At 50.8% G+C, this 20,568-nt stretch overlaps 6 protein-coding genes across 7 annotated transcripts; 3 read left to right on the top strand and 3 right to left on the bottom strand.

Annotated features, from left to right (window-relative positions):
* Positions 1 to 5,389: 5,389 nt before the first annotated feature.
* LOC100903947 (WD repeat-containing protein 91) lies at positions 5,390 to 6,734 on the bottom strand. The gene has a single exon (XM_003745768.2). The coding sequence runs from the start codon at positions 6,325 to 6,327 to the stop codon at positions 5,608 to 5,610; it is 720 nt and encodes a 239-aa protein (XP_003745816.1). The 5' UTR covers positions 6,328 to 6,734; the 3' UTR covers positions 5,390 to 5,607.
* Positions 6,536 to 7,287, bottom strand: Polr3I (RNA polymerase III subunit I). Its single transcript, XM_003745866.2, has 2 exons — positions 7,015 to 7,287; positions 6,536 to 6,887 (listed from the first exon to the last, which is right to left on the bottom strand). Exons 1-2 carry the CDS (start codon positions 7,285 to 7,287, stop codon positions 6,747 to 6,749), a joined length of 414 nt encoding a protein of 137 aa, XP_003745914.2. The 3' UTR covers positions 6,536 to 6,746.
* Positions 7,288 to 7,701: 414 nt separating this feature from the next.
* On the top strand, positions 7,702 to 8,612 carry NHP2 (NHP2 ribonucleoprotein). The gene is made up of 2 exons (XM_003745767.1): positions 7,702 to 7,833; positions 8,035 to 8,612. Exons 1-2 carry the CDS (start codon positions 7,777 to 7,779, stop codon positions 8,557 to 8,559), a joined length of 582 nt encoding a protein of 193 aa, XP_003745815.1. The 5' UTR covers positions 7,702 to 7,776; the 3' UTR covers positions 8,560 to 8,612.
* Positions 8,613 to 8,697: 85 nt separating this feature from the next.
* Positions 8,698 to 9,447, bottom strand: LOC100904094 (uncharacterized). Of its 2 annotated transcripts, none has more exons than XM_003745769.1 (2): positions 9,052 to 9,447; positions 8,698 to 8,852 (listed from the first exon to the last, which is right to left on the bottom strand). In XM_003745769.1, exons 1-2 carry the CDS (start codon positions 9,403 to 9,405, stop codon positions 8,805 to 8,807), a joined length of 402 nt encoding a protein of 133 aa, XP_003745817.1. In that variant the 5' UTR covers positions 9,406 to 9,447; the 3' UTR covers positions 8,698 to 8,804. The 2 variants fall into 2 exon arrangements, with proteins under 2 accessions (XP_003745817.1, XP_018496010.1); XM_018640494.1 differs by having other exon boundaries at positions 8,729 to 8,848.
* Positions 9,448 to 11,949: 2,502 nt separating this feature from the next.
* On the top strand, positions 11,950 to 16,204 carry Elp1 (elongator complex protein 1). Its single transcript, XM_018640468.1, has 7 exons — positions 11,950 to 12,189; positions 12,293 to 12,506; positions 12,614 to 12,773; positions 12,865 to 12,994; positions 13,111 to 13,400; positions 13,502 to 15,840; positions 15,933 to 16,204. Exons 1-7 carry the CDS (start codon positions 11,950 to 11,952, stop codon positions 16,142 to 16,144), a joined length of 3,585 nt encoding a protein of 1,194 aa, XP_018495984.1. The 3' UTR covers positions 16,145 to 16,204.
* Positions 16,205 to 18,771: 2,567 nt separating this feature from the next.
* On the top strand, positions 18,772 to 19,955 carry LOC108864551 (keratin, type II cytoskeletal 1-like). Its single transcript, XM_018640467.1, has 2 exons — positions 18,772 to 18,897; positions 19,497 to 19,955. Exons 1-2 carry the CDS (start codon positions 18,772 to 18,774, stop codon positions 19,953 to 19,955), a joined length of 585 nt encoding a protein of 194 aa, XP_018495983.1.
* Positions 19,956 to 20,568: the final 613 nt, after the last annotated feature.

Here is a 20,568-nt window from a genome sequence, read left to right as displayed (position 1 = left end):
TGTGAGTGTTTGCGGAAAAAAATATTCCGCGGTTAAATTCTGCGGGGATCACGAGCGGGAACGTACGGTTTAATGATCGGAATGAAAATCGCTTCACCCTCTTCAACGTGGTTCACCAAGACGAGGCACACAGCGACGCTCAAACTAAGCAGCATTGAAGAGCGCTTCATCCTCGAGCTGAATTCCCCAACACTTGTAATCGATTGCACTCGTCACAGAATCGGGGAATTTTATCGCTCCTCCAGTCTCGCCCTCCGAATTCTCCTCCAGAGTGTCACCGACGATGAGCTCCTCCGAAAGAGTTACCAACTCGCATTGGAACACTGTTCACTGAATTGGAAGTTTCCTCTCCGATTTGAATTTCGCTCAGACTGCTCTGTCTTCGGATTTGAAGTCGTTCCATCTGTGCCTCATTAAATACCTGATTCGAAGGAAAGCGCAGATCTGATAAGTTCCATGGGGACTTTGCTGTCCGTAGGTCTGTCGGCCGGCGCTTGCTTGGCTGGTCGATTGGCTGGCTGATCATCGGAGCGAGGAGGGTACTGGAGGAGACGTCGCAGGAGAATGGGACATGACACATGGGGAGCGTCTTGAGGAACAAACCCAAATTTTCGCCGGACTCGGCTCTCCGACTGCGAGACCGATTCAGGGATCGATTGTGTTCTTGCCACGCTGAGCCGAGACTGGATTGGCGTACGGAGGAGGTCCCAATCCTCGTCATGGATTAGTCGAAAGTCGGAGAGGTCTCAAGACATCGTTCAGGATGTATGCGTAATCCATTCCCGAATTTCATGGCATAGACTGTGTAGACCATCTCGGGTGACTGACGGGAATCGCGACGGATAGTTCCCCCCTCTAATCGCTGGGGCGCTTGGGAGACGTGCATTAGGGAGCTTCAATCATAGTGGCGGTCCGAGAGAGTTTCTCGGTCGAGTATCCCTGCGTGAAGGTTTGCTCCCCTCCCCGAAGCGTGCGATTATCTGGACCCGCTGTTCGGGGAACCTCGGGAGCCACCTCGAGCTCCGAATGCTCCAGACGACGCGGGGAAGGATCGTTCCAGATTGTGTGGGAACTCACCTTTCTTCGCGCTGCGTTCTCGGGACTGTGGAGCTCTCCTCCTCACAACATTTCGAGTCTAGCTGAAACTATTTTCTGTGGATGAAAGATTCTCGAGCAAGGAGATCCCGATCTACTCGGAGAGTATTCGTTTCTCATTCGCGCTCGTTGAGTAAAGGGACTGCACAGGAGGGGGGACAGGCGAGGCCCTGGATCTACGTTTCCGGGTACGCACTTCGCCCTCCCCACGAAGTCCTTTGAAACACATCAAAGGATGTGGATTGGACAGGCGAATGAGGAAATTTTTTAGACAGTTTGCGGGAAAACTCGATTACAGCGGGCCAAGAGCATGTATCTCGGTATCGATGCGCGTGATTATCATTGCTCTATTATTCGTATGAATCCTCTTTTTTATTCTACATTGATTCAGAAGCCCTTCGGCTCTGTGGAGCGGTCTCCATCTGCGCGTCCCGAAATAGCCGAATTATTATCGGATGCGGTGAAGCTGACATGAGCGGGTCGAGGATCTGAGAAGTCAAGCGTTCTCTCGTCTTATCGAGCGTCGTGAATCCGGTAGCCATTTGTCACATGTGACAGCAGAATCGACGAAATTTCACTTTGCAACCTTCAGCTTGACAGAATTTTCTTTTCTCAAAGTCGAGGTTGGCTTCCGTGTGACGAATCCGACAGCCACCATCTGACCAGCCTATCGTGTTCGCTGCTGCGCAAAACGAAACCTCAAATCGGGAGATCGGCATTTCATAATTGTATTTGACCACTTGTATTTGATCCGAGAACAGACGATTCCGTCCCAGGCATGGGGTGGAATCGATGAGCTTGACCTGTTGTCAGACAGTCGGCTCCTTCAAAGGTTCTCCGCAAGGGGCTCCACATCTGAGAATAGAATTTTGACATCAGCCTCATTGTTAGTTGATGGCACACTTCCGTCGATCTGTTGAGCAGTGCTCGCAGTTGGAAATCTCGTTTCGATCCCTTACAAGCCGTCTCCACGCTGTTCTGCGTCCGCACTCTCCCCCGATGCTTCCGAATTCAGATCAAATATTAAAAAGTACGCAGAACTTCTCCTCCAGAGAGAAGGAAGGAATTGGAGTCAGAGCGGAGCAGACGCAATGAAGAGAAATAGATAGCGATAGACCGTGAGAGGAGAAGCACCATCGGCCTGAGAGGAGAGCCTCGGTCCTCGAAGAAGAGATTCCTGAATCGAGAAGTCGAAAATCTTTGAGCCGAGGCGTTCGAGGAGAGCGATTCGATGAAAAGGGCTCTGCTGTAGACGACAGAACGCGGATCTGTTGGATAAACCGTAGCGCCTATCTCGGGGACCGAGGAGAGAGGGACCGTCGAGAGCCCTTTTTTCCCATCTGTCTGCACCCAGAGCTCTATCCAGACGAAAACTCGGTGAGTATGTCAATATATCTCTCGTCCAATTTGACCAGCTAAAGCTGGCTCCCGCCGCGGCCGATGGGAACTGCTTATTAGGTGTCTCAAAGAATACTGGATAGTGTCAGTTCCTGTCGTACGCATCTCGTTCGTAAAACCCGCCGACGAGACCGTGATTCCTTCATATCAACTGAAAAGTCTTCTAGAATCCAAAGTGCATTATCGTGTTCATTCATCGATTTTCTCGATTACCATCAGAATGACAACATTCACCTCTGAGAACGGGGACCGAAAAACTTGGCTGAAAGCGAGGAGATTGGCGGGCATACCGGGGGTAACTAATGTAATCGAAGTTCATCCTTAGATTCAAGGAGCTAAATCTGGACTGGCAGAACCAAACCTCGATGAGAATACAGGCGGCCTTGTGGCAAAGTTTTCAGCTTAGGGGAGTGTTTCTCTCTCTCGATGAAATTCTCTCATCGCACATCCTGGAAGCGACGTCCCCTATCCAATTAAAACGCAAGCTCAGAGAAGAACTCACTTGTGTTCGAGCACTGGGAAGCGATCTCATGAGAGATTCCGACAGAGATATCCATGAAGCCGAACGATCGTCGAATCACCCAGGCGCGACATTGAGTGGCGTATGCCAGCAATTGGATACAGTTGTCGAATTGCTCGAGGAAGCTAGATCCAAGGACGGAGTTTATAGCATACGGTGCTGCTGGATGCATGTCGGGAATTCTTCGAAAACCTCTCGAATTCGCCCTCAAGAGTTCGAATGTAGTCTCTTGACGACCTTGAGAGCGCCTCCGGATTGAGTAAACCCTCACCAACACCGATACTCACAAACACCGATTCGCAGTTCTCGCGACGAGAGAGAGAGCTGTTTTCTTGATGCTCTCACAAATCGCGACGGAGGTGCGCACCCTACTCGGTTCGCAGCGTTTGATATCAACGAAATTCTCCAATCGGTTCCGCTTATTCGGGATTCGATATCTTCTCGGGCGCGTCTGGTTGCTCTTTCGTTCCCCGAAGTGTCGCACAAGTTTAGTTTTCTTCATGATTTTCCACACGTCGACGTCGGGCCCCGGAACTCGTTTTCTCCAGAATTGCTCGACTAGAGACAGTATGTCCTCATCTCGAGATCCGTTTCTATTGAAAACGTCATAGTATTTCACCAAACGGTTCCCGGAGTTGGCGATGGCCACCAGCTTCTTGGTTCTACCTCGAGAGCCGAATCGGCTATGATTTCGCAGGGTCGTCGACACCATGGACCCGAGTGCATCGGTCGAGCTGCTATCCTCTTCGAGTGCTGCGAAACACACCAGCAGAAACGAGAGGTTGATGAACGAACCCGCTGTCATGGAGACACAGAACATTCTACGCCAGTTGAGCAGAGAGCTGAACATTTCCGGACGGAACCTGGAGCTCTTCATCGAGATCCATGAATGACATTCGGTTGCGCGCACAGACCCGAGGCTAAGACATACTCGCCGGGTGAGAGCGTCTTCCGTCACCGTTTCCATCTCCAATCGATCATCTGACTGTCGGTTAGGTGAAAAATTATAAGGATTGGAGAATTGTCGCGGAGACTGATCTTCGCTGGGAGAGTCCTCGTGATGGAAACGGGGGAGAGCACCCGAATCGGCGGGGAAACAGAAGAAGAAGAAGCGAAAAGTCAAACTTTAATTTGCAGAATCGGACAGGTAATGAGAAAAGCTCCGAGCGCGCCATCTGTAGCATAATTGCGTCGAGAAAGTTTCCGCGGTGAGCGGAGTGCAGCTAGTCGCGTCGTAATGATGATCGGCGTCGCTAGCTTATTAAAAAGTTGAACAATTAATACTGCGCACCTCTAGATGAGGACTGCAAAAACCCACATCTGGTTCGACGCGAGGGGAAACTCCACTCGTTTGTTCGAATACTTTCCGGAGGGTTAAAAATAACCCGAGCGTCATTTGAGCGTCGAATAATGAGAGTCCTCCCTCAGCGGCAGGCTTTGATGCACTACGTACGTCATCTTGTCTTTCCTCGGCCCCACACCTCGGGGCCTGTAAGACTCAACCCTCCTCAGACGGCTGTCCTGGGGCGTCTCCACGCAGGGCCTGATGGGTCAGAATAATTGAGCAGCAATTGAAATGAATCGTCGAATAGTGTCCGAGCGAGAAGCGGATCAGGGTCCGATCATTCATTGGAAGCCTCCCCGCAGTTTATCCCAAATCCACTGCTGAAGCACCGCGCACCGTGATCATTCGTATCCAAAGCATTCTATGAAGTGCCGAGTCTCTACAAACCCACGGTACGTATCGAGTCGGGGAGTCTCGAGGGAAATCGGAGACGGAGACTTGAATCTGGAAGAGAAACCCCCTAATCTCTCCGTAATTTTATCGCTTCCGGTTCCTCAACATGATATCCGATGAGACTCTGCTGAGGCATGTGTTTGGGCAGCCCTCTATCGCTCAAACCGGAACCGCGAGCCTCAATGCGAATGAATATACAAATAACCATAATGGTGATTCAAATCAGGGAACCTCTGGGGAGATGATACCATTCCGTTCGGGCTGCGTCGATAGGTGCTCCGCGCTTGCACCTTGTTCTTGAGCTTCTGGGAGCAATCTCCGCTCCGAGTATCTCGGCCTCCTCTCCAAGCCTGTCGTGAGGTGAATGGGACATATCCCTCACCCGCTCCATTCCGAATCGACAGGATGGTTCACTTGGGAAACACTGGCAGCAAAGCAGTCAGTGTTACAGCGGGAGCGTCCTCACACAACTCCTCTCGGGTTCGCAGATAACGGAATCAAGCTTCGTTTACCCCGCTTCCTTTCGACTCCAGACCTCGAATTGAGGAGGCGCTCAATGAAGAAACTCTTTCTTTCAGGGTTGAGCGCGTCATTTCTTCTCTCGTTATTGTCATTCCTCAGAGTAACACTCATCTCGGAGCCGTCTCCTGAGAGACTTGAGTTACAGTAGGGTTGTATAGCCCTAGTATGATAAATACAATAATTACAATGGAAAGTAAAATCTTCACTTGGACATGGAAAATCGGTCCTGCCACCGGTGCTGGTGCTTGGAAAAAAACTTTGGTGTTGTGATGCCGCTTCGAGCAGGTTCCTACCTAGGTTCACATAACCAGGTGACTTTACTGGGTGCTCCAACTCATTTGTTCTGTGAGCTCTGCGCAATCACGTAAAAATCATCTATCAGTTCGTCTGGAGCTCGCAAAGCGTGATCGGGGCTGAACTCGGTTTTGCGCTGCGACTCATCTCCTCGCAGAGCACTAAGCTGCTTTTTGAGTTGCTCGTTCTCCTCAGCTAGCTCCTTGATTCGGTTTGCGTCTTCCTCGTACTGCAATAATGTTGGTAATGGTGCGTTCTGGAAAACGACTGATAGGAGATTCCTCAGGGACACCATCAGAGATTCCTGCCAATGTCGAGTGAAGTACAGTTGAAAAACAGGGTTCTCCTCCGGAGCTTTTATGAAAGGCAGGACGAACCATTCTTTCCATTCGGGTTGGCCCTGGATTTCAGGCGTCATCTTCTCGAAGAAGTCTGAGACTTTATCCAACTTCCCGGTCGATATGCAGGTAACTAAATAGAGCCGGTACACGCCGAATTCCATCTTGCGGACAGGGTTCTGATATGAGTGCTCGAGCCTCCGGAATATTTGATTGTCCAGGTGGTGCCAAGTGTCTCTGAGTGCTTCGAGATCTCCAGCGTCGATGCAGCTTGCCATGTTTTCGACGATTTTATCCGGTCTCAAGGCTCGAGTTTTGTCGTTCTTCTGATCCACCTCAAAAGATTTCAAGGTGGCAACGAATCCTCGATACAGCAGGTAGTCGCGGACGAGCTCATCGACGTACTGGATGGCTGAAGCCATGTTTTCGCGGAGAGTTCAAGCGAAGTCCCTGATGAACTTAAGTCCTCCGCGGCTTTTTCGGTGAAGAGCACTTCGATCAGCTGTCAGTCACGAACGTTGTGGGTATGGAGTGGGGTCAGGCGCCTCTAGCGTTGAGGAGCTCGACGCACGCTCATCAGGCTTCCAGATGGCACTTATTTCCAATGGTCGAACACTTTTCTGTGAACTCAGTTTCTATGCAGCACTCTGCTGTCATCGCAGTTCCAGGAGTTCCTCCAGTGACATGGTGTGTGTGTTTCGATCTGTCCTTTCCTCTTCCCGACAGAAGATACAAACAAGGAATTTCAGATAGGGTGCGGAGACGATGGACCTCCCTCGATTCGATATTTTTCGGCTATACGCTACATGCTCCTTCTTATCTCGAGCATTTCCTTGTTTATTCAGTTTTCTACAGTAGCTAGGTCTGTGGCCTCCGGCGGACTCTCCTCTTCTTCGAGCGAGGGTATTGTTCGGGCGACTAATTGAAGCAAATCTTCGAGCTCCGCTTCTGAGAGTCGTTCTTCCATGTTCTCGATAATCACCTGAGGACCGCCACGAATGCTCTCATGAGATTGCTGCAGCAGGAGAGCCATGTGATCGGAATGCTTTCTAAATAGACGGCAGGAATGGGGAAAGAACAACCACTAAAATCAATCAGAGCAGACTCACCTGAATTTCAGCAAAGTTCGTGGGCCGCAAATTGAGCAGCTGCAGCTTCTCGGCCTTCGTCAACGGCTTCGGAAAGTTCTTCATCTCTTGCAAGAAGTTAAGCACAACCTCTTCACTCTGCTTCGAAGCGGGGCTGTTGACGAGGTGCTTCAGAGTCTCGTAGCTCAATGTCGCTAAACTCTTACAAGCTCGAACTTCGGCCTGTGACTTTTTGAGAATCGACATCACCTCAAAGTTGCTCAGCAAGTGAGACATTGCGTTGATGACACTCATCCCGAGAGAATGCGGGCACAAGTTCCGCAGATAAAGAAGTTCCGGATCACCACCGCAGAAGTTTCTCCGACGATTGAGCAGAAACGAAACACCGGCTGCCTGTTTCCGCTTCACCCTCACCTAAGCGTCTTGTTTATTCTAAAGCACCACGGAGGTACCGAGTTTTTTCCTTGATGATTCTTCGTCACAGTAGTCCTTGGATCGGACTGGGGAAAACGCCACGGAATTCCCCGGCAGGAACAGTGTTCCAGCCCGGATGTGTTCCCTGTGGGATGAGATTTCGGTCTAGTGGGAGGCGATCGCGCTCCGCCGAAGATGATAGCTGTGGTTCGAACCGAGAGCTCGTCTGGCTGAGAGTGAGGGCGATGGCGCTGTTGTAGAAAACACCACAGACCCACGTGCGGCGCTGCAAACACGCACGAGTGTCCAAGCTTCAGGTCTCTTGTTCTTCTTTTTTTTCCGGTGATTTTTCTGGGTTCTCCTGTCGAGATGGGCAAGCGGAAGCTGGAAGGAGAAGAAACTCCCTTGTCGAAGAAATCGAAGAAGGTATGTGTTTGTGTCAATTCTGACGGTAATGGCACCACCGATTCATGCATCGGCGCCGGCGTCGCCTGTTAGAATCGGAGCCAGAGAGCTTCGCGCGACGCTGCAGCAGCCAGGAACGGGGGCGTTTGGTCGAAAACCGATTTCGAGTGAGCCATCCTTCCGTCACAGATCATTCAGTGTCCGTCTTAATTTGAATTGCAGTCGCTGGCCGAAGACACCGCCGGTGAAGAAACCATCGTAGACGAAAACGTTCTCAGCTACGAAGACAAGGTAGCCACGTGCAATGCCATATCGAAACCGATGGCAACCGAGAAAGACTGCAAGAAAATCTACAAACTCTTGAAGAAAGCTTCGGAGAAGGAAAACGAACTCAGAGAACAGCGGAAGAGCTCGAAAACCAAAGCCAAGCCGGCTCTCACCTGTGGAATCAAGGCCGTGCAGAGGGCCTTCCGCAAGGGGGAGAAGGGAATTTGTATTCTGGCCGGAGACATCACTCCCATCGATATCTATTGCCACCTACCGATCCTCTGCGAGCAGCTGCAGATCCCGTACATTTATGTTCCGAGCAGATACGATATCGGTGGAGCTATGGGTCTCAAGCGACAATGTTCTGTCGTCTTGGTCCATGCGAACGAGGACTTCGAGAAGAACTACGATGCCGTCAAAGATGTAATGGAGAAGAGGTTTAACGCAGTCGATTTCCAGAATGTGAGTGCGGCGGCTTAAGATACGCGTTTTGTATATACACTAAAATAATAAAACCAAGCGTTCGATGTACTTCTTTATCTTGATCTCATTGAGCACTCTGTCCCAACGTTGAGGGACGCTCATTTATATATATTTTATTTTTTAAATCTATATTTATTCACATGAGTCCATAGCTACAGAACGAAAACGACTAGGTAGGTACGATGACGAGCGAGCCGTCAGTTCAAAAACTTGCAAGATGAATGAGTCTCACTTCGGATGATTCATGTACCGCTTATATTCTTGAGGAAATTCGTCATCTCCATGGCTACCTGAAAGAAAAGTGTTCATGGGATCCGCGCGTCTATTCGTTCACCGTCCGTCCAGGCGACGGCGTAGAGATTTTCCAAGGCGCCGCATCCGCGAATCACGAAGTGAACAGCGAATTCCGCACTACGGAAGCTCTACGTGTGAGCGAACCATGCCAAAAGCTCGACAGAAAATCCGTTAGTGTAACTGTTGCATGCTCACCTGGTGTGGTGCTTCAGCGAGGGGTAGTGTGCAATTGGCAATCTGGAAGGGTCTGACGCATGGGAAGCGGGCGAGGTTGCGTCTCGTTTGGTTCGCGTTTGGTGAAGCACCACCATAAACAGCCAGAGTGGGAGTCTTCAATTCCAGGTTCAAGGTTTTGCGTTTCGCGAACGCGCGCACGAATTCAGAGAGATTCGTCGGATGCTGCTGCTTGAACTTGTGGACGAACGCTGCCACGAGCTCCTTGTAACAGGAGGAGTCTAGTTCTCCACAGAAGTACCGAAACAAAATTTCTTCCGCCATGTCGGTCAATCCGAAGCGTTCTATTTCTGCTGAGGCCTGATTGAATGCCATGTAGTCGCGGCATGACGAGCCGTCTGTGACGACGTTTATCACGATCAGCGCCGATAAATGTTCTGGGTGCTCATTGGCGAAACCTGTCATGATGTACGCGCCAGCACCGTAGCCCAGAGCGACGCATTGAGCTATGTCGAGACTTTTGAGAACGTAGCCGATGCTCTCGATAATTTTCTCCAGGTCCGGGACAACCACATGTTCTCGGCATCCGGCGTGCTGACCCGGCGCATTGAGGTGGTAAAGACAGAAACGCGAGAATAGCGCAGATGCTGAGGGGTGCTGAAGGAAAGCGTCGAAAGTAGTTTCGGAATTGAACGCGAGCTCATGGAAAGTTACGAGAGGTGGTTTCGTGCGGTCGCCATCGATCGCAATGTGGATTTCACCGAATGGGGTCGGAACAACGGTGCGGATTCGTGTGTCTTGAACCGTGATGTCTCTCATCATGTTCAGCAGAGAATCGTCCACGCTCAGACCTCTAGCGCTCTCCATCGCTCAACCTGGAAAGGGAACGGGCGTGCATGATGCCTACAGCGTGCGATAAACCGTAGGACGGTACACGGCTCAGGCCTTTCCCCCGACTGCCATCGACAAGCATATTGGGCGGACTGGCCGTTCCGCAACGCTCGCTCCGCGCGAGAGGAGTTGATACGGTCCGACCCATCGACTTTCGCTGAAGTCTCTTAGATTTGAGACCATGCGAAGAAGGTAGCTTCTCATCCCAGCTGCAGTGAGATGAGGCATCCGGAAATTCGAACGCGAATCCCGACAGTATCTCGATTGATATGAATTTCCCGACAGTCAACCCGTATCCCTCAGTCAGTCTCTTTGTAGAGCTTCCACGCACGATCTCCTAGGAAACTCGGAATCGAAAACTTTGAGTACCTGGGCGATGGAATTCCAGTACTCCGATACTTGGTGACACCGGAACACTCCTCTCTCGTCCTCGATATCGAATATCGGAAACTGAATGATAGACCGCGGAAAATAGATACGAATTGGGCGATGATAATGATGATTTCTTCTTTCTTCCTAGTTTCCGAGGGGTCATGGGGCCATTGGGGACTCGAAGTTCGGTCCCGAGGACCGATGGATGCGAGGACGCAGCGCTAAGAGACACAGGGACGCTGTACTCTGAGCAAGCGTTCCTCGGATTGCACATTAACGCAGAGGATCGCAGAGGAGCCGAACCTTGTTCCATCAACTTCGGCCTCGCGCCTCCGCAGACGAATGTTCACCTACTCCAGATGATGATGATCTCTGCCTAACGCCGACGGGAATACATTCTTCACTCTCTCGCAAATGAGAGGAATACAATGCTCCGGCATGAGGCATGAGCATTGATTGATCGTTCAACGTGACCTGGCCTCTCTATGTCTCCGTAGATGATGGCTCGGCCGGTCAGAGTCATCGACGTTCCTCTTTCCTCTTCTTCTTCCTAGATGCCGCGAGGAGTCGCATCATGAATCGTTAAATCCAATAAAAGGCGAATATCGTCAACCTCGACATCCCTGCCACGGGTGAACAATAACGAGTCCCTGACCACTGATTTCACGAATCGAAGATCGATCTACAATAGTTTCAACGAAAAAGAATCGTCTCGACCTGGTAGCGTCTCGTGCGGCAAAAGCAAGATTTGACTCCCGTGCTTGTCTCCTCCCATCTTCAAGAGCGACAATAAATGATCCATCACCGGATGTTGGGCTCAGAGCCTCATCACGATGTCGGCGGCATTCGAGTCGCGGTATCGATGGAAGAATTCGCGGGGCTGACGATCACCTCCATGAAGTAACTAGAATCAGACTCGAGCTTAGAAGAGGCTCCAGACTCCTCTTGCTTCCCCCAGTAGATGGGAGTACGGTGAAATATTGCATGGGTTAATCAGAACAGAGCTCTTTCCGACGGAAAATCGGACCAGATCCTCCGCATACCTTGCTTGATGGTGAATCGGCGCGGTGCCGCTCCATGCCCGAGAGGACTCAGTTGAATTTCTTCTATGTCTCCCGTCTTCCCGCCGTCAGAATTCCAGCCGCGCCGGATCCTGTGTCTCGAATTCAAACACGCTTTGACGCAGCTTACATCGCGAGTCGTAACGTCAGCTGAGAGCGGGAGAAAATTCCTCATAGCCAAGCCCGTGAGCAATACTCGCACCGATCTTCTCCCGAATAACGAGGCATGGAACGAGGAATCCAGACCCTGAACACCTACAACTTCGCAAGGACCATGCCTCCCGATTTCAGCGGGGGGGATGAGACGTACAAACTCGCATACTTTTGACGCTCCCGGGAAAATCTGAGACCATGATACGAGAAAATAATATCACCTCCCTTTACCTCTCTACCTCGGAGAGATTTTGGCACATTCTACGTCATGGGGACTCTCCATTTTTTGTTTGAAGCAAAGATCAGCACCATCAGCGCCATACAAACGTTCAAAACCCATGTGGTGGCATGGAACGAGGAAACGCGCGAACAGCTGAAAGAAGTAGTCTTGTGCAGAGGAGCTGACAGCGCCTAGTGGAAATCCGAGCTCAAGCAAGTCGTCATGAGGAACCTAAAGCTATCAGAACACAATGCTGTCCCCGGTGTTCCGGGGGACGGCAGGTGCATAGTTACCGAGAATACGCAGGGAAACTTGGCGGCAGCGTGCGGCCGAAAATTATGGAAGCTCGAAGGTGGCCAATGGCTTGAAGTTATGGACCTCTTCGACATGGACGAGGATGAGGTGGTTTCCTTCGAGGCAATTTTCGGAAAATTCTGCGCGGCTTCCAAGATGGGACAAATCGTACGTATTTTCCCGTTCCGTCAATTGCGAAGTTCTTCGATCATCTTCATTTCCGTCAAAGGACCGACGTCGACCTTACGAACGCCGCGTTCTTCCGTTATAGGTGACCTGCCAATTGGAAAATGGCTCCGTTGAGAACGTCGGGGACATTTTCGGCGGAATTCAGTGCGCTAAATGGTCTCCCGATCTGGAACTTCTGGTAGTCGTAACTGGAAAGGGTCAGCTCTTACTGATGCGAGAGAATTTCGACACGGTTGTCGAGCAGGAGTTGGAGACTGAGGAACTCGGCGAGAAGAGTGCAATAACCGTCGGCTGGGGTCAGCTTCCACATCCGATATGATCATTATTATCGTTCATGTCTATGGCTCCTATGTGAGAGCACGGCTCGAAGCTAAGCACTACAATGCTCTCCCACACGAATCAGGCAAGAAAGAAACCCAATTCCACGGATCCGAGGGGAAAAAAGCGGCAAAAACGCTGGCTGTACAGCGCCAGGCTGTGGCGGATTTCGATGATCGAAGCTCTTACGTTGTTTGGAGAACAGATGGACAGCATTTCGCCGACACCGTTCATGAAAACATGCGGTGAGAAGAGTGTCCTCCCGCGCAAATCACAGCTCGGTGGAACGCCGCGAGGGAAGTCAGCAAGAATAAAACGTGAGATTTTTCCTTGCAGGAAAATTCGCGTGTGGTCTCGGGATGGAATCCTGGGGTATACGGCCGAGAACATCCCGAGACTACACGGTGGGCTCGCCTGGTGGTGGGGCGACGAGAACCTCATCGTATCCACCGATACCTCCGAGAAGGTAAGGTCTGCGATTGGTTCCTCACTTCCTCAGTCTCGTATTTGCCCCGACGGACCTTACCAGGGACTCAGGCATCACCCGAGGCAGCGGAATTCAGTCGATTGGGTCATTTGCAGGGTCAGAGGAGGGTAGTCTTCTATGAAACCAACGGTCTCCGTCACGGCGAATTCGAATTACCGCGGAACTACGTGGTCAGAGATATATCTCAGGGGACCATGAAGGCCGTGAGGGTTCTGACTCTATGGTGCAGCGAAGAGGACAGCGACGTCATCTTGGTGTACACCATGAACAACTATCACTGGTACCCGAAGCAAACCCTCAAATTCCAGCGGAGGGTACGAGGCATTATCTGGGACTCCCACGAGAACCTCAGAATATTGGCCGGCGAGAGACATTACCACTACAAGTGAGCTTCTATGTTCTTCGTGTTCTACAAACGTATTCTGTCGCGCGAACGATGAGCTCAGACCGCGGACAACGAATGAGGAACATTTTTCTTCTCCTCAGATGGGTCTTCTCCGTCGATCACGACGGTAGCGGCTCAGTGGCAAGTATCGACGGGGATCGTCTACTAGTGACCGACCTCTCGAAATGCATCATCCCACCCCCAATGGCTGGCTCGACTCTTGTCCTACCGCAACCCGTCAATCAGGTCGCTCTCTCGGAACATTTGACGGTAGCGCTGACCGCAGACGGTTCTATCCATTTTCTCGATCGAGATGGCGTACGCAAAGGTTTTCTCTTGCCGGATCAGTTCCGCAACTCCTTAATTCATCTGACTTGTTTGAATGAGACCAAAGTACTGGCCGTTCACAGCTCCGACGGTTCTCATCGTCTGATCACAATCGACCTTGCGGGCGAAACTGTGGACAAATATGTCGAATTGGCGGAATCCCCTGAATGTCTCTGCGTGTCCGATGCGAGCATTTGGGTGAAATTCAAAAAGTCGATTACACAGTTCTCGAATGAACTCGAAACCTTGGGGGCTCATCCCAGTTTCATGGGAAAAATCGAACAGCTGCTATGTTGTGCAAGGAAGCAGATTAATGTCGGTTTCAACGCTTCGGAGCGAATCGTTTATCTCAATGACCAAGAACTGTGCGCTTCCGCTTCATCCGTTGTACTTCACGATGACGCGTTCATTCTGGTCACTACCCTGGACAACACCCTTCGGACTTACCCATTGATCTGCGAGCAAAACAATTGTTGTGATAGTCGACAGCTCGAAATCGGTAGTCTCCTGGTCACTTCGGTGCCAACAGACGGCAGGGTCATTCTCCAAATGCCGCGAGGGAACCTGGAAACCATTTATCCTCGACCTCTCCTCCTGCGCGATATCCACGAGCAACTTTCTCGGGGGAAATTCGCGGAGGCCTTCAGGCTGATGAAAGTCAACCGCATCAATCTGAACCTGTTCTACGACGACGATCCAGATGCGTTCAACGGAAGGGTCGAAGACATTGTGGATCAGATCTGCAATAGCGCCGATCTTAACCTACTCGTCATGGATCTCAAGGAAGAGGATGTAACCAAAACAATGTACAAAAGCTATTACTCTTTGCTGCAGAGGCCGAAAAATCTGGCGGTCAAGGACATCGCTCAGATATGCGATACGATACGCGACGTGTGCCTGCGAAAAGACGCTCAAAAGCTCCACTTGAGCGTGATCGCTTGTCATGCGAAGAAAAACAAAGTCGAAGATCTAGAGGAAGCTCTGCAGTGGATCAGCAAGGACGAGGAGCGTTTCGACGAAGCGCTCAAGTATCTTCTGCTGCTCGTCGATGTAAAACAGCTCATGGACGTGGCGTTGGGGCTATACGACTTCAAATTATTCCTCAAAGTGGCCCAATTCTCACAGGTGGATCCGAAAGAGTACCTCGCGCTACTCAGAGAAATGAAATCGTATGAAGATGAGAACTATCGGAATTACAAAATCGATCTCCATCTCAAACGCTACGAGAAGGCTCTGAAGAACATCGCGAAGTGTCCCGATCATTTCGCCGAGTGTTTGGAACTTGTAATCAAGGAGAGACTTCACAACAAAAGCCGGAGTTTATTCCCTCGACACTCGCTCGAATCGCAAGCTTTGGCGTCGGCTCACGCCGAATATTTGTTCGCGAAAAAATACTGTAAGGATGCCGCGATCATGTTCATGCAGGCTCGAGAATACCAGAGGGCTTCACAGTGCTTCGAGAGAGCCCTCTGCGTCGAGCTCTGCTTGGAGGCCTCTCGTTTGGCCCGCAAGCCATTGGAGCCGATCGTGAAGCGAATCATCGCGACGCTCGTGTCTCTCAAGAGAAACGGAGAAGCCGGTGCGCTGATGAAACGATTCAACTATCCCGCGGAAGACGTGTGCTCCACATTCATCGATGGCGGTTGCTGGGAGGAAGCTTTCTGTAATCTACACCTCGTCCCCTCGGACCGGCAGGATTACCAGCGGCAGTATCTCGAGGACACCCTGCTCTCGCAAATCAAGGTCTCAGAGGAGAGGGTTTGCTATCTATCGATGAAACTCGATAATTTCGTTAAGCGACTAAGTGAAGTGCGGGAAACGAAAGTTTCTCGAGAAGCGGATCGTATAAACTTCTACGATGACTCGGATTTTCCCATGTCGGAAGCCGGTAGCATGATCAGCGGGGCTTCCGGGCGAAGATCCGCGGCGAGCTCGGCGAAGAGCGGGAGCATAACGACGCTCCAGACGAACAAGCAAATCAGGAAAGCAAAGAAACCTCGCTACACTCTGAAAGTTGGTTCTCCGTACGAAGACCTGGCAATTGTTCAGGAGTGTATCGATATCATCGAACGAGTGAAACCTCTTCATCAGGACATTGTGCCCATGCTCTACGGTTAGTACTCGGATTTGCGTGGCTGTTTGACCCGACGTCGATTCTTTCCGATCGATATCCAGAAATCGCAGGTTCCTCTTTTTGTTTTGCAGCTTCCCAACTACTTCGCGTGGCTGAGGATGCCGTCCGTCTGCAGAACGAATTCTCAAAACTGCTCCACAGAATCCGCGACTCCTACCTCAGCTCTATATGGCCTGAGATACCCGAAGGAGAGCCGCAAGTCATTTCAGATGCCGCACTCAGAACCCGCCCAGACCTCTCTGGAATTCCAACAACGTCATCGCTCCTCGCGACGCTGTGGTAGGTTGGTTTTGGATCGTACACCTTTCGTCGAGTAGCACTCAACCTCTCCTCTGTGACCAGTGGCTGGTTCGACAATCTGTGCGAATTCGTTGGATGAATGACTTAATAAATGTTTATTCTGTGATTCCTCGATGCTTCGAGCTTCATTGTCGAGCCATGGGATGTTCGGTAGAGGCTGTTGAACTTCCTCGAGGTGTACTTACGGAAGGCCTGAGGAACCGCGCTCAGCCGATTCTCTCTGGTTTGAGAATCGCAAGATGCTGCCTAGAATAGCCGATTCGGGATTCCGTTGCGGGGAAGGGGGACCCCAACCCGATCCGCTGCACGAGAGCGACACTCCCCAGAGCTGCTCTCAGAACATGCGAGAAATGAATACCCATCCATGTTCCCGCTCGTGAAGATAGACAATGACCAGAATATCAGCTCTCCCATTCCGTCTTTTCCGGAGTGTTTTTTTTGAACTTCCTTGCTAGCTGGTCTACTAAGTTCCTCCCCTTCACCCATCTCCCTGACTCGCTTGGGGAGACTGGACAAATATCGAATTAAGGCTCGCTCAGCGGGAATCACGCATAACATTATCGGAGCGATTCTCTCAGAGAGCGGAACTTATCCGTGCCCCTGGGAAACTCGGAAAAGCTCAAGTACCACTCAACACCGATCATCCATCATCATTCAATCGGAGCAAGTCCATTGCCGGGGAGGAACGTTTGACTAAATGTACAGTCGAATGAGGACGATGAGGTCCCCGTCCTCCCTCCGGCGGGGACCTCATCAACATCAGAGTGATTATCGGTCGCATCGTCATTACGTCATAACGCCATCGTGGAGCGTAATGTTACGGCGGACGCCAGCGCGAAAGCGAAAGATGAACTGAATCCGAGCGGAAAGATAAGATGACGTCATTTCTTCTATGGAAAGAACACGCCTTCGATTTTCTGGATCGGGTCAAAACGGATGGAACTGATAAGAGCGAGAGAGAAGCGACAATGCTTTGAAGAGTCGCGACGAATTCGCAGAAGTTCAGTTCTCAATTCTGAGAAATCTCTCTCCAGCAGGGTCAGGATTTGCTATGCGGGAAGAAAGCGGGATCTTCCCGGTCGAGGGAGGCCCTTGATTCCGCAGATGAGCCTCGAGGTTTGGGGAGGAGGGCGGAGCCAGAGTTAGGATGCCTCCAGGTATTCTGGGGTATACGCCCCCGGAAAGTGGGAGTATGAGACCCGAAGCATCTGCTAAGAAAACTCGCCTGTGATTCAGGGTCGCTCGTGTGTAAAATGGAAACGTGTAGACATGAAGGAGGATCACGAATAATCCATAACCCTCCTCGTCGTATTGATGAACCCCCACGGAATATGACGTACATCTGTGAAAAGTCCTCGGCATTGGCACTGAGTAGCTTTCTGGGAGCGTCGAAGACCAAGATTCGAGGCGGAGCTAGCATGGAAACCGTCGTACCGGTTCTTTTCGGGGTTGATGCCCCCTTTGTATGTAAACATTTACGGATGCAGTCGTGGCGACGATTCGGGTGAGTTGATGCCGGAAAGCCGCCGAGAAACAGACGGGGAAATATCGCTGAGAGTCGATTTCCGGACGGGAGAAAATACTCCTGCATTTAGAGGTCGCATAATTCGAAGAGGATCCGCCGTCGGAGAAAGAATTTATTACGATCAGATGAGATGATTCAGAAAAACATCGATTGGAGAGAATTCCCCTTCTGGTCGTGTCGATCGAGGAGGGTGACTGAGTCGAATCCAGGTGAATGTTGGGAGCGCTCCAGCGATCATTAGCGACTAAGCAGAATTTTGAATTTGACTTTTCCTACACTCACTCAGAGAAACCCACGGATTGGTAGTAAAAGTTTACGCGGTCAATCTTCGAGACCCATAATATTCCGGGGAATCAGGAGCGTTCCATCCTGACGCCTCACCAAAACGTCCCGAAAGGCGGTCAAGAATCGCTGGCGGTGACGAAGCCTTCTCTCTGGAAACCGAGGAAATCGAGAGTCTGTTGTCCCCAGGGAAGCATGATGTCCCCCTGCACCTGATGCGAAGCATGATACAAGCGCTCAATCAGCGGCCGCGAGATTACAGAACATCGGGAAGTGATCTTTGAGAGCAGCCGAATCAAAGTGCATTGACATGATCAACTCCTTGCTTACAATAACAGTCCCAAGGTCTCTTCCTACGGACTTCTCATTCACCTGTCCTTGGCATTTGATGCTTGATTAGACGAGCCTGACCGCCGTCGTGGCTGAGAATGTTTATCCATCTCCTCCAAAGACTTCCGCCACCGCTCTCGAGTCATGTTCGGATACAAACAATATTAAAGGTGTATTTCCGACACGAAGCATCCTGGAAGCTCCGGTGTACCCACCGAAGCCCAAGGCAACCTCAGCTCAGTCCAAGTCAATGACAGTCTCTCGAGACCTCTCATTCCGTAAATACCTACATTGCGTGGTTTCCCATCTATTTCGCCGACTCACGGCCTTTGCAGAAGCTATGCAGACTTTGCCGAAAGCAGCTCGATCATCTCAATGTACTTGAAGAAGATGGGGGAATCAACGAGATCGAACAAACCTTTCTCTACAATCGTACGAGGGTGCTCTGTACGTGCTGCGGGAGCGTAATCAGCATGAGGAACTGCTTATGGAGTTTCTCCATCTATCACTTCGACAGATGGGATCAGATGGAAAGGCAGCCCGTGGAGATTGTGGACAAAGAGAGTCGAGCGCAACTCATCTCAGATGCAGCGAGTTCGGTAAGCACAATATTACATCCAGAAAATAATGTCCCAGTCGAGCTTCATCAGAACATCATCACGACATGGGAGCCGTCAGTCGCGAACCGGTTACACGTTTCTGGTAGAAACGCTTCCGGTGAAGTTGAGTCCGACTTCCACGGAATCGCCCAGCGCCCGGCGTTCTGCTACGCGCTCGGGGATACTGATCGGAACGCGTACGGGCTGTGCGGCAAATTATACTCCAGACTGCCTCAGAAGATCAAAGCACTGAGGATGGAGAGATCAGCATTTCTCCACCTCGTGAGATTCTTTTCCACTTTCTGTCAGATCGCTCTCGCGGCTTCCCTGCTTCTGACGGAGTCGATGCTCACCGAATCTGACACTACGGAGACCACATATATTTTATATAAATAAAACGCTGACCGAGCAGCAGCCGTCACTTCTTCTACCGAGACGTCGTCGAGAGCGTCATGTTTCAGCTGGTGAGCGACAGGGATCATCCGTATTCGAATTACCTCGACCGGTGACCTGTGTTCCTTCCCGAATATCCTCCATTCGGGAAAGCGCTGAGACCAGGATTTCCGAACGATAGGCAGTAACCTAAACTTATTCGATAGCTCAAGACCCTTCTGTGCGTTACCCTTGTTGTGGCAGCTCGCGGCGCCCCGGCTCCCGAGGGACATCCTGATTTCGATGGCCTGGTCGCTGCTGTTCCTGTGAGTGAGAGCAAGCCCGAGGATAAGGTAGATCGGCAAGTCGATGCCAACTACGGCAAGAAAAAAGGTGTGGATGCAAAGAGCTTCTTCGGTCCCGGTCCAGGTTTCGGGATTGGCAACCCCATCGGATTTGGGCTTGGCTACGGTGGACTGGGTGGCTTGGGGGGGTTCGGGTACGGCGGATATGGCGGAGGTTATGGTGGCGGGTTTGCCGGCGGTAGCCACGGTAGCTACGGTTCCTTCAAGCAAACCGGAACATTCGGCAACTACGGATCCTTCGGACAAGGCGGCTACGGAGGCGGTTATGGAGGTCATGGAGGTTTCGGTGGCTACGGACATGGGGTCGGACTTTACTATTAGATGGAGTTCACGCTGAGCTATCTGTAAATTGATCTGTGATATATCGCTAAAACTTGAAGTGCGCCACTGCTGATCAATGAAAGCTACTCTGATGAATAAAAATTCGGAACGGATATCATCATTGTACGCTCTTGCCCACGTATTATTATGCCTTCAATGCTTCGCTGAATTTATCATTGTAAGAGCATTGTCTATTGAACTATGACCATTCGCAATGAAAATCATAAATGTTCGATCGTTCTCAAGTGGAGTTATGCTGTGTGAACATCCTCTGTTAAAATAAAACTGTATGAACATTCTCTACTGAAAAATTTGTATATTTGTATGAACATTGAGGATTTAGATCGAAACTGTATTGATATTCGCAACGGAAATCATAATTTTATGAGCATTCTCTTGGAAATATATATAATACGCTCTCCTCGACAATCGGTAGAGCAATCTCCAAAGAGTGCTCCGGGGAAACAGTCACAGATCTGGAGTCGAATCAGTCGCGGCCAGTCACCCTCTTCCCGCTGCGAAGATGGAAATCCGGGATTCTTCTCGGGAGCGTCATCAGGACAAGCAGCCTAAATGAACCGTCGGAGACCTCGGAGAGAGTTACGGCTTCGTG

Source organism: Galendromus occidentalis, unplaced genomic scaffold, assembly GCF_000255335.2.
Source record: "Galendromus occidentalis unplaced genomic scaffold, Mocc_1.1 scf7180000077485, whole genome shotgun sequence".
NCBI lineage: Eukaryota > Metazoa > Arthropoda > Arachnida > Mesostigmata > Phytoseiidae > Galendromus > Galendromus occidentalis.
The sequence above is the reverse complement of the archived record's forward strand: the minus strand, read 5'-3'. Positions and strand labels throughout refer to the sequence as shown.

Bases quoted from the DNA above. Each gene is read 5' to 3' on its own strand.
- LOC100903947 (XM_003745768.2), bottom strand. From the start codon at position 6,327: ATGGCTTCAGCCATCCAGTACGTCGATGAGCTCGTCCGCGACTACCTG.
- Polr3I (XM_003745866.2), bottom strand. From the start codon at position 7,287: ATGAGTGTCATCAACGCAATGTCTCACTTGCTGAGCAACTTTGAGGTG. The intron at 6,888-7,014 runs GTGAGTCTGCTC...GGCGGTCCTCAG, and splicing joins CGAACTTTGCTGAAATTCAG to GTGATTATCGAGAACATGGA.
- NHP2 (XM_003745767.1), top strand. From the start codon at position 7,777: ATGGGCAAGCGGAAGCTGGAAGGAGAAGAAACTCCCTTGTCGAAGAAA. The intron at 7,834-8,034 runs GTATGTGTTTGT...TTTGAATTGCAG, and splicing joins TGTCGAAGAAATCGAAGAAG to TCGCTGGCCGAAGACACCGC.
- LOC100904094 (XM_003745769.1), bottom strand. From the start codon at position 9,405: ATGGCATTCAATCAGGCCTCAGCAGAAATAGAACGCTTCGGATTGACC. The intron at 8,853-9,051 runs GTGAGCATGCAA...CTTTTCTTTCAG, and splicing joins TCGCTGAAGCACCACACCAG to GTAGCCATGGAGATGACGAA.
- Elp1 (XM_018640468.1), top strand. From the start codon at position 11,950: ATGAGGAACCTAAAGCTATCAGAACACAATGCTGTCCCCGGTGTTCCG. The intron at 12,190-12,292 runs GTACGTATTTTC...CTTCCGTTATAG, and splicing joins CTTCCAAGATGGGACAAATC to GTGACCTGCCAATTGGAAAA. The intron at 12,774-12,864 runs GTGAGAAGAGTG...TTTTCCTTGCAG, and splicing joins ACCGTTCATGAAAACATGCG to GAAAATTCGCGTGTGGTCTC.
- LOC108864551 (XM_018640467.1), top strand. From the start codon at position 18,772: ATGAGGAACTGCTTATGGAGTTTCTCCATCTATCACTTCGACAGATGG. The intron at 18,898-19,496 runs GTAAGCACAATA...CTTATTCGATAG, and splicing joins TCTCAGATGCAGCGAGTTCG to CTCAAGACCCTTCTGTGCGT.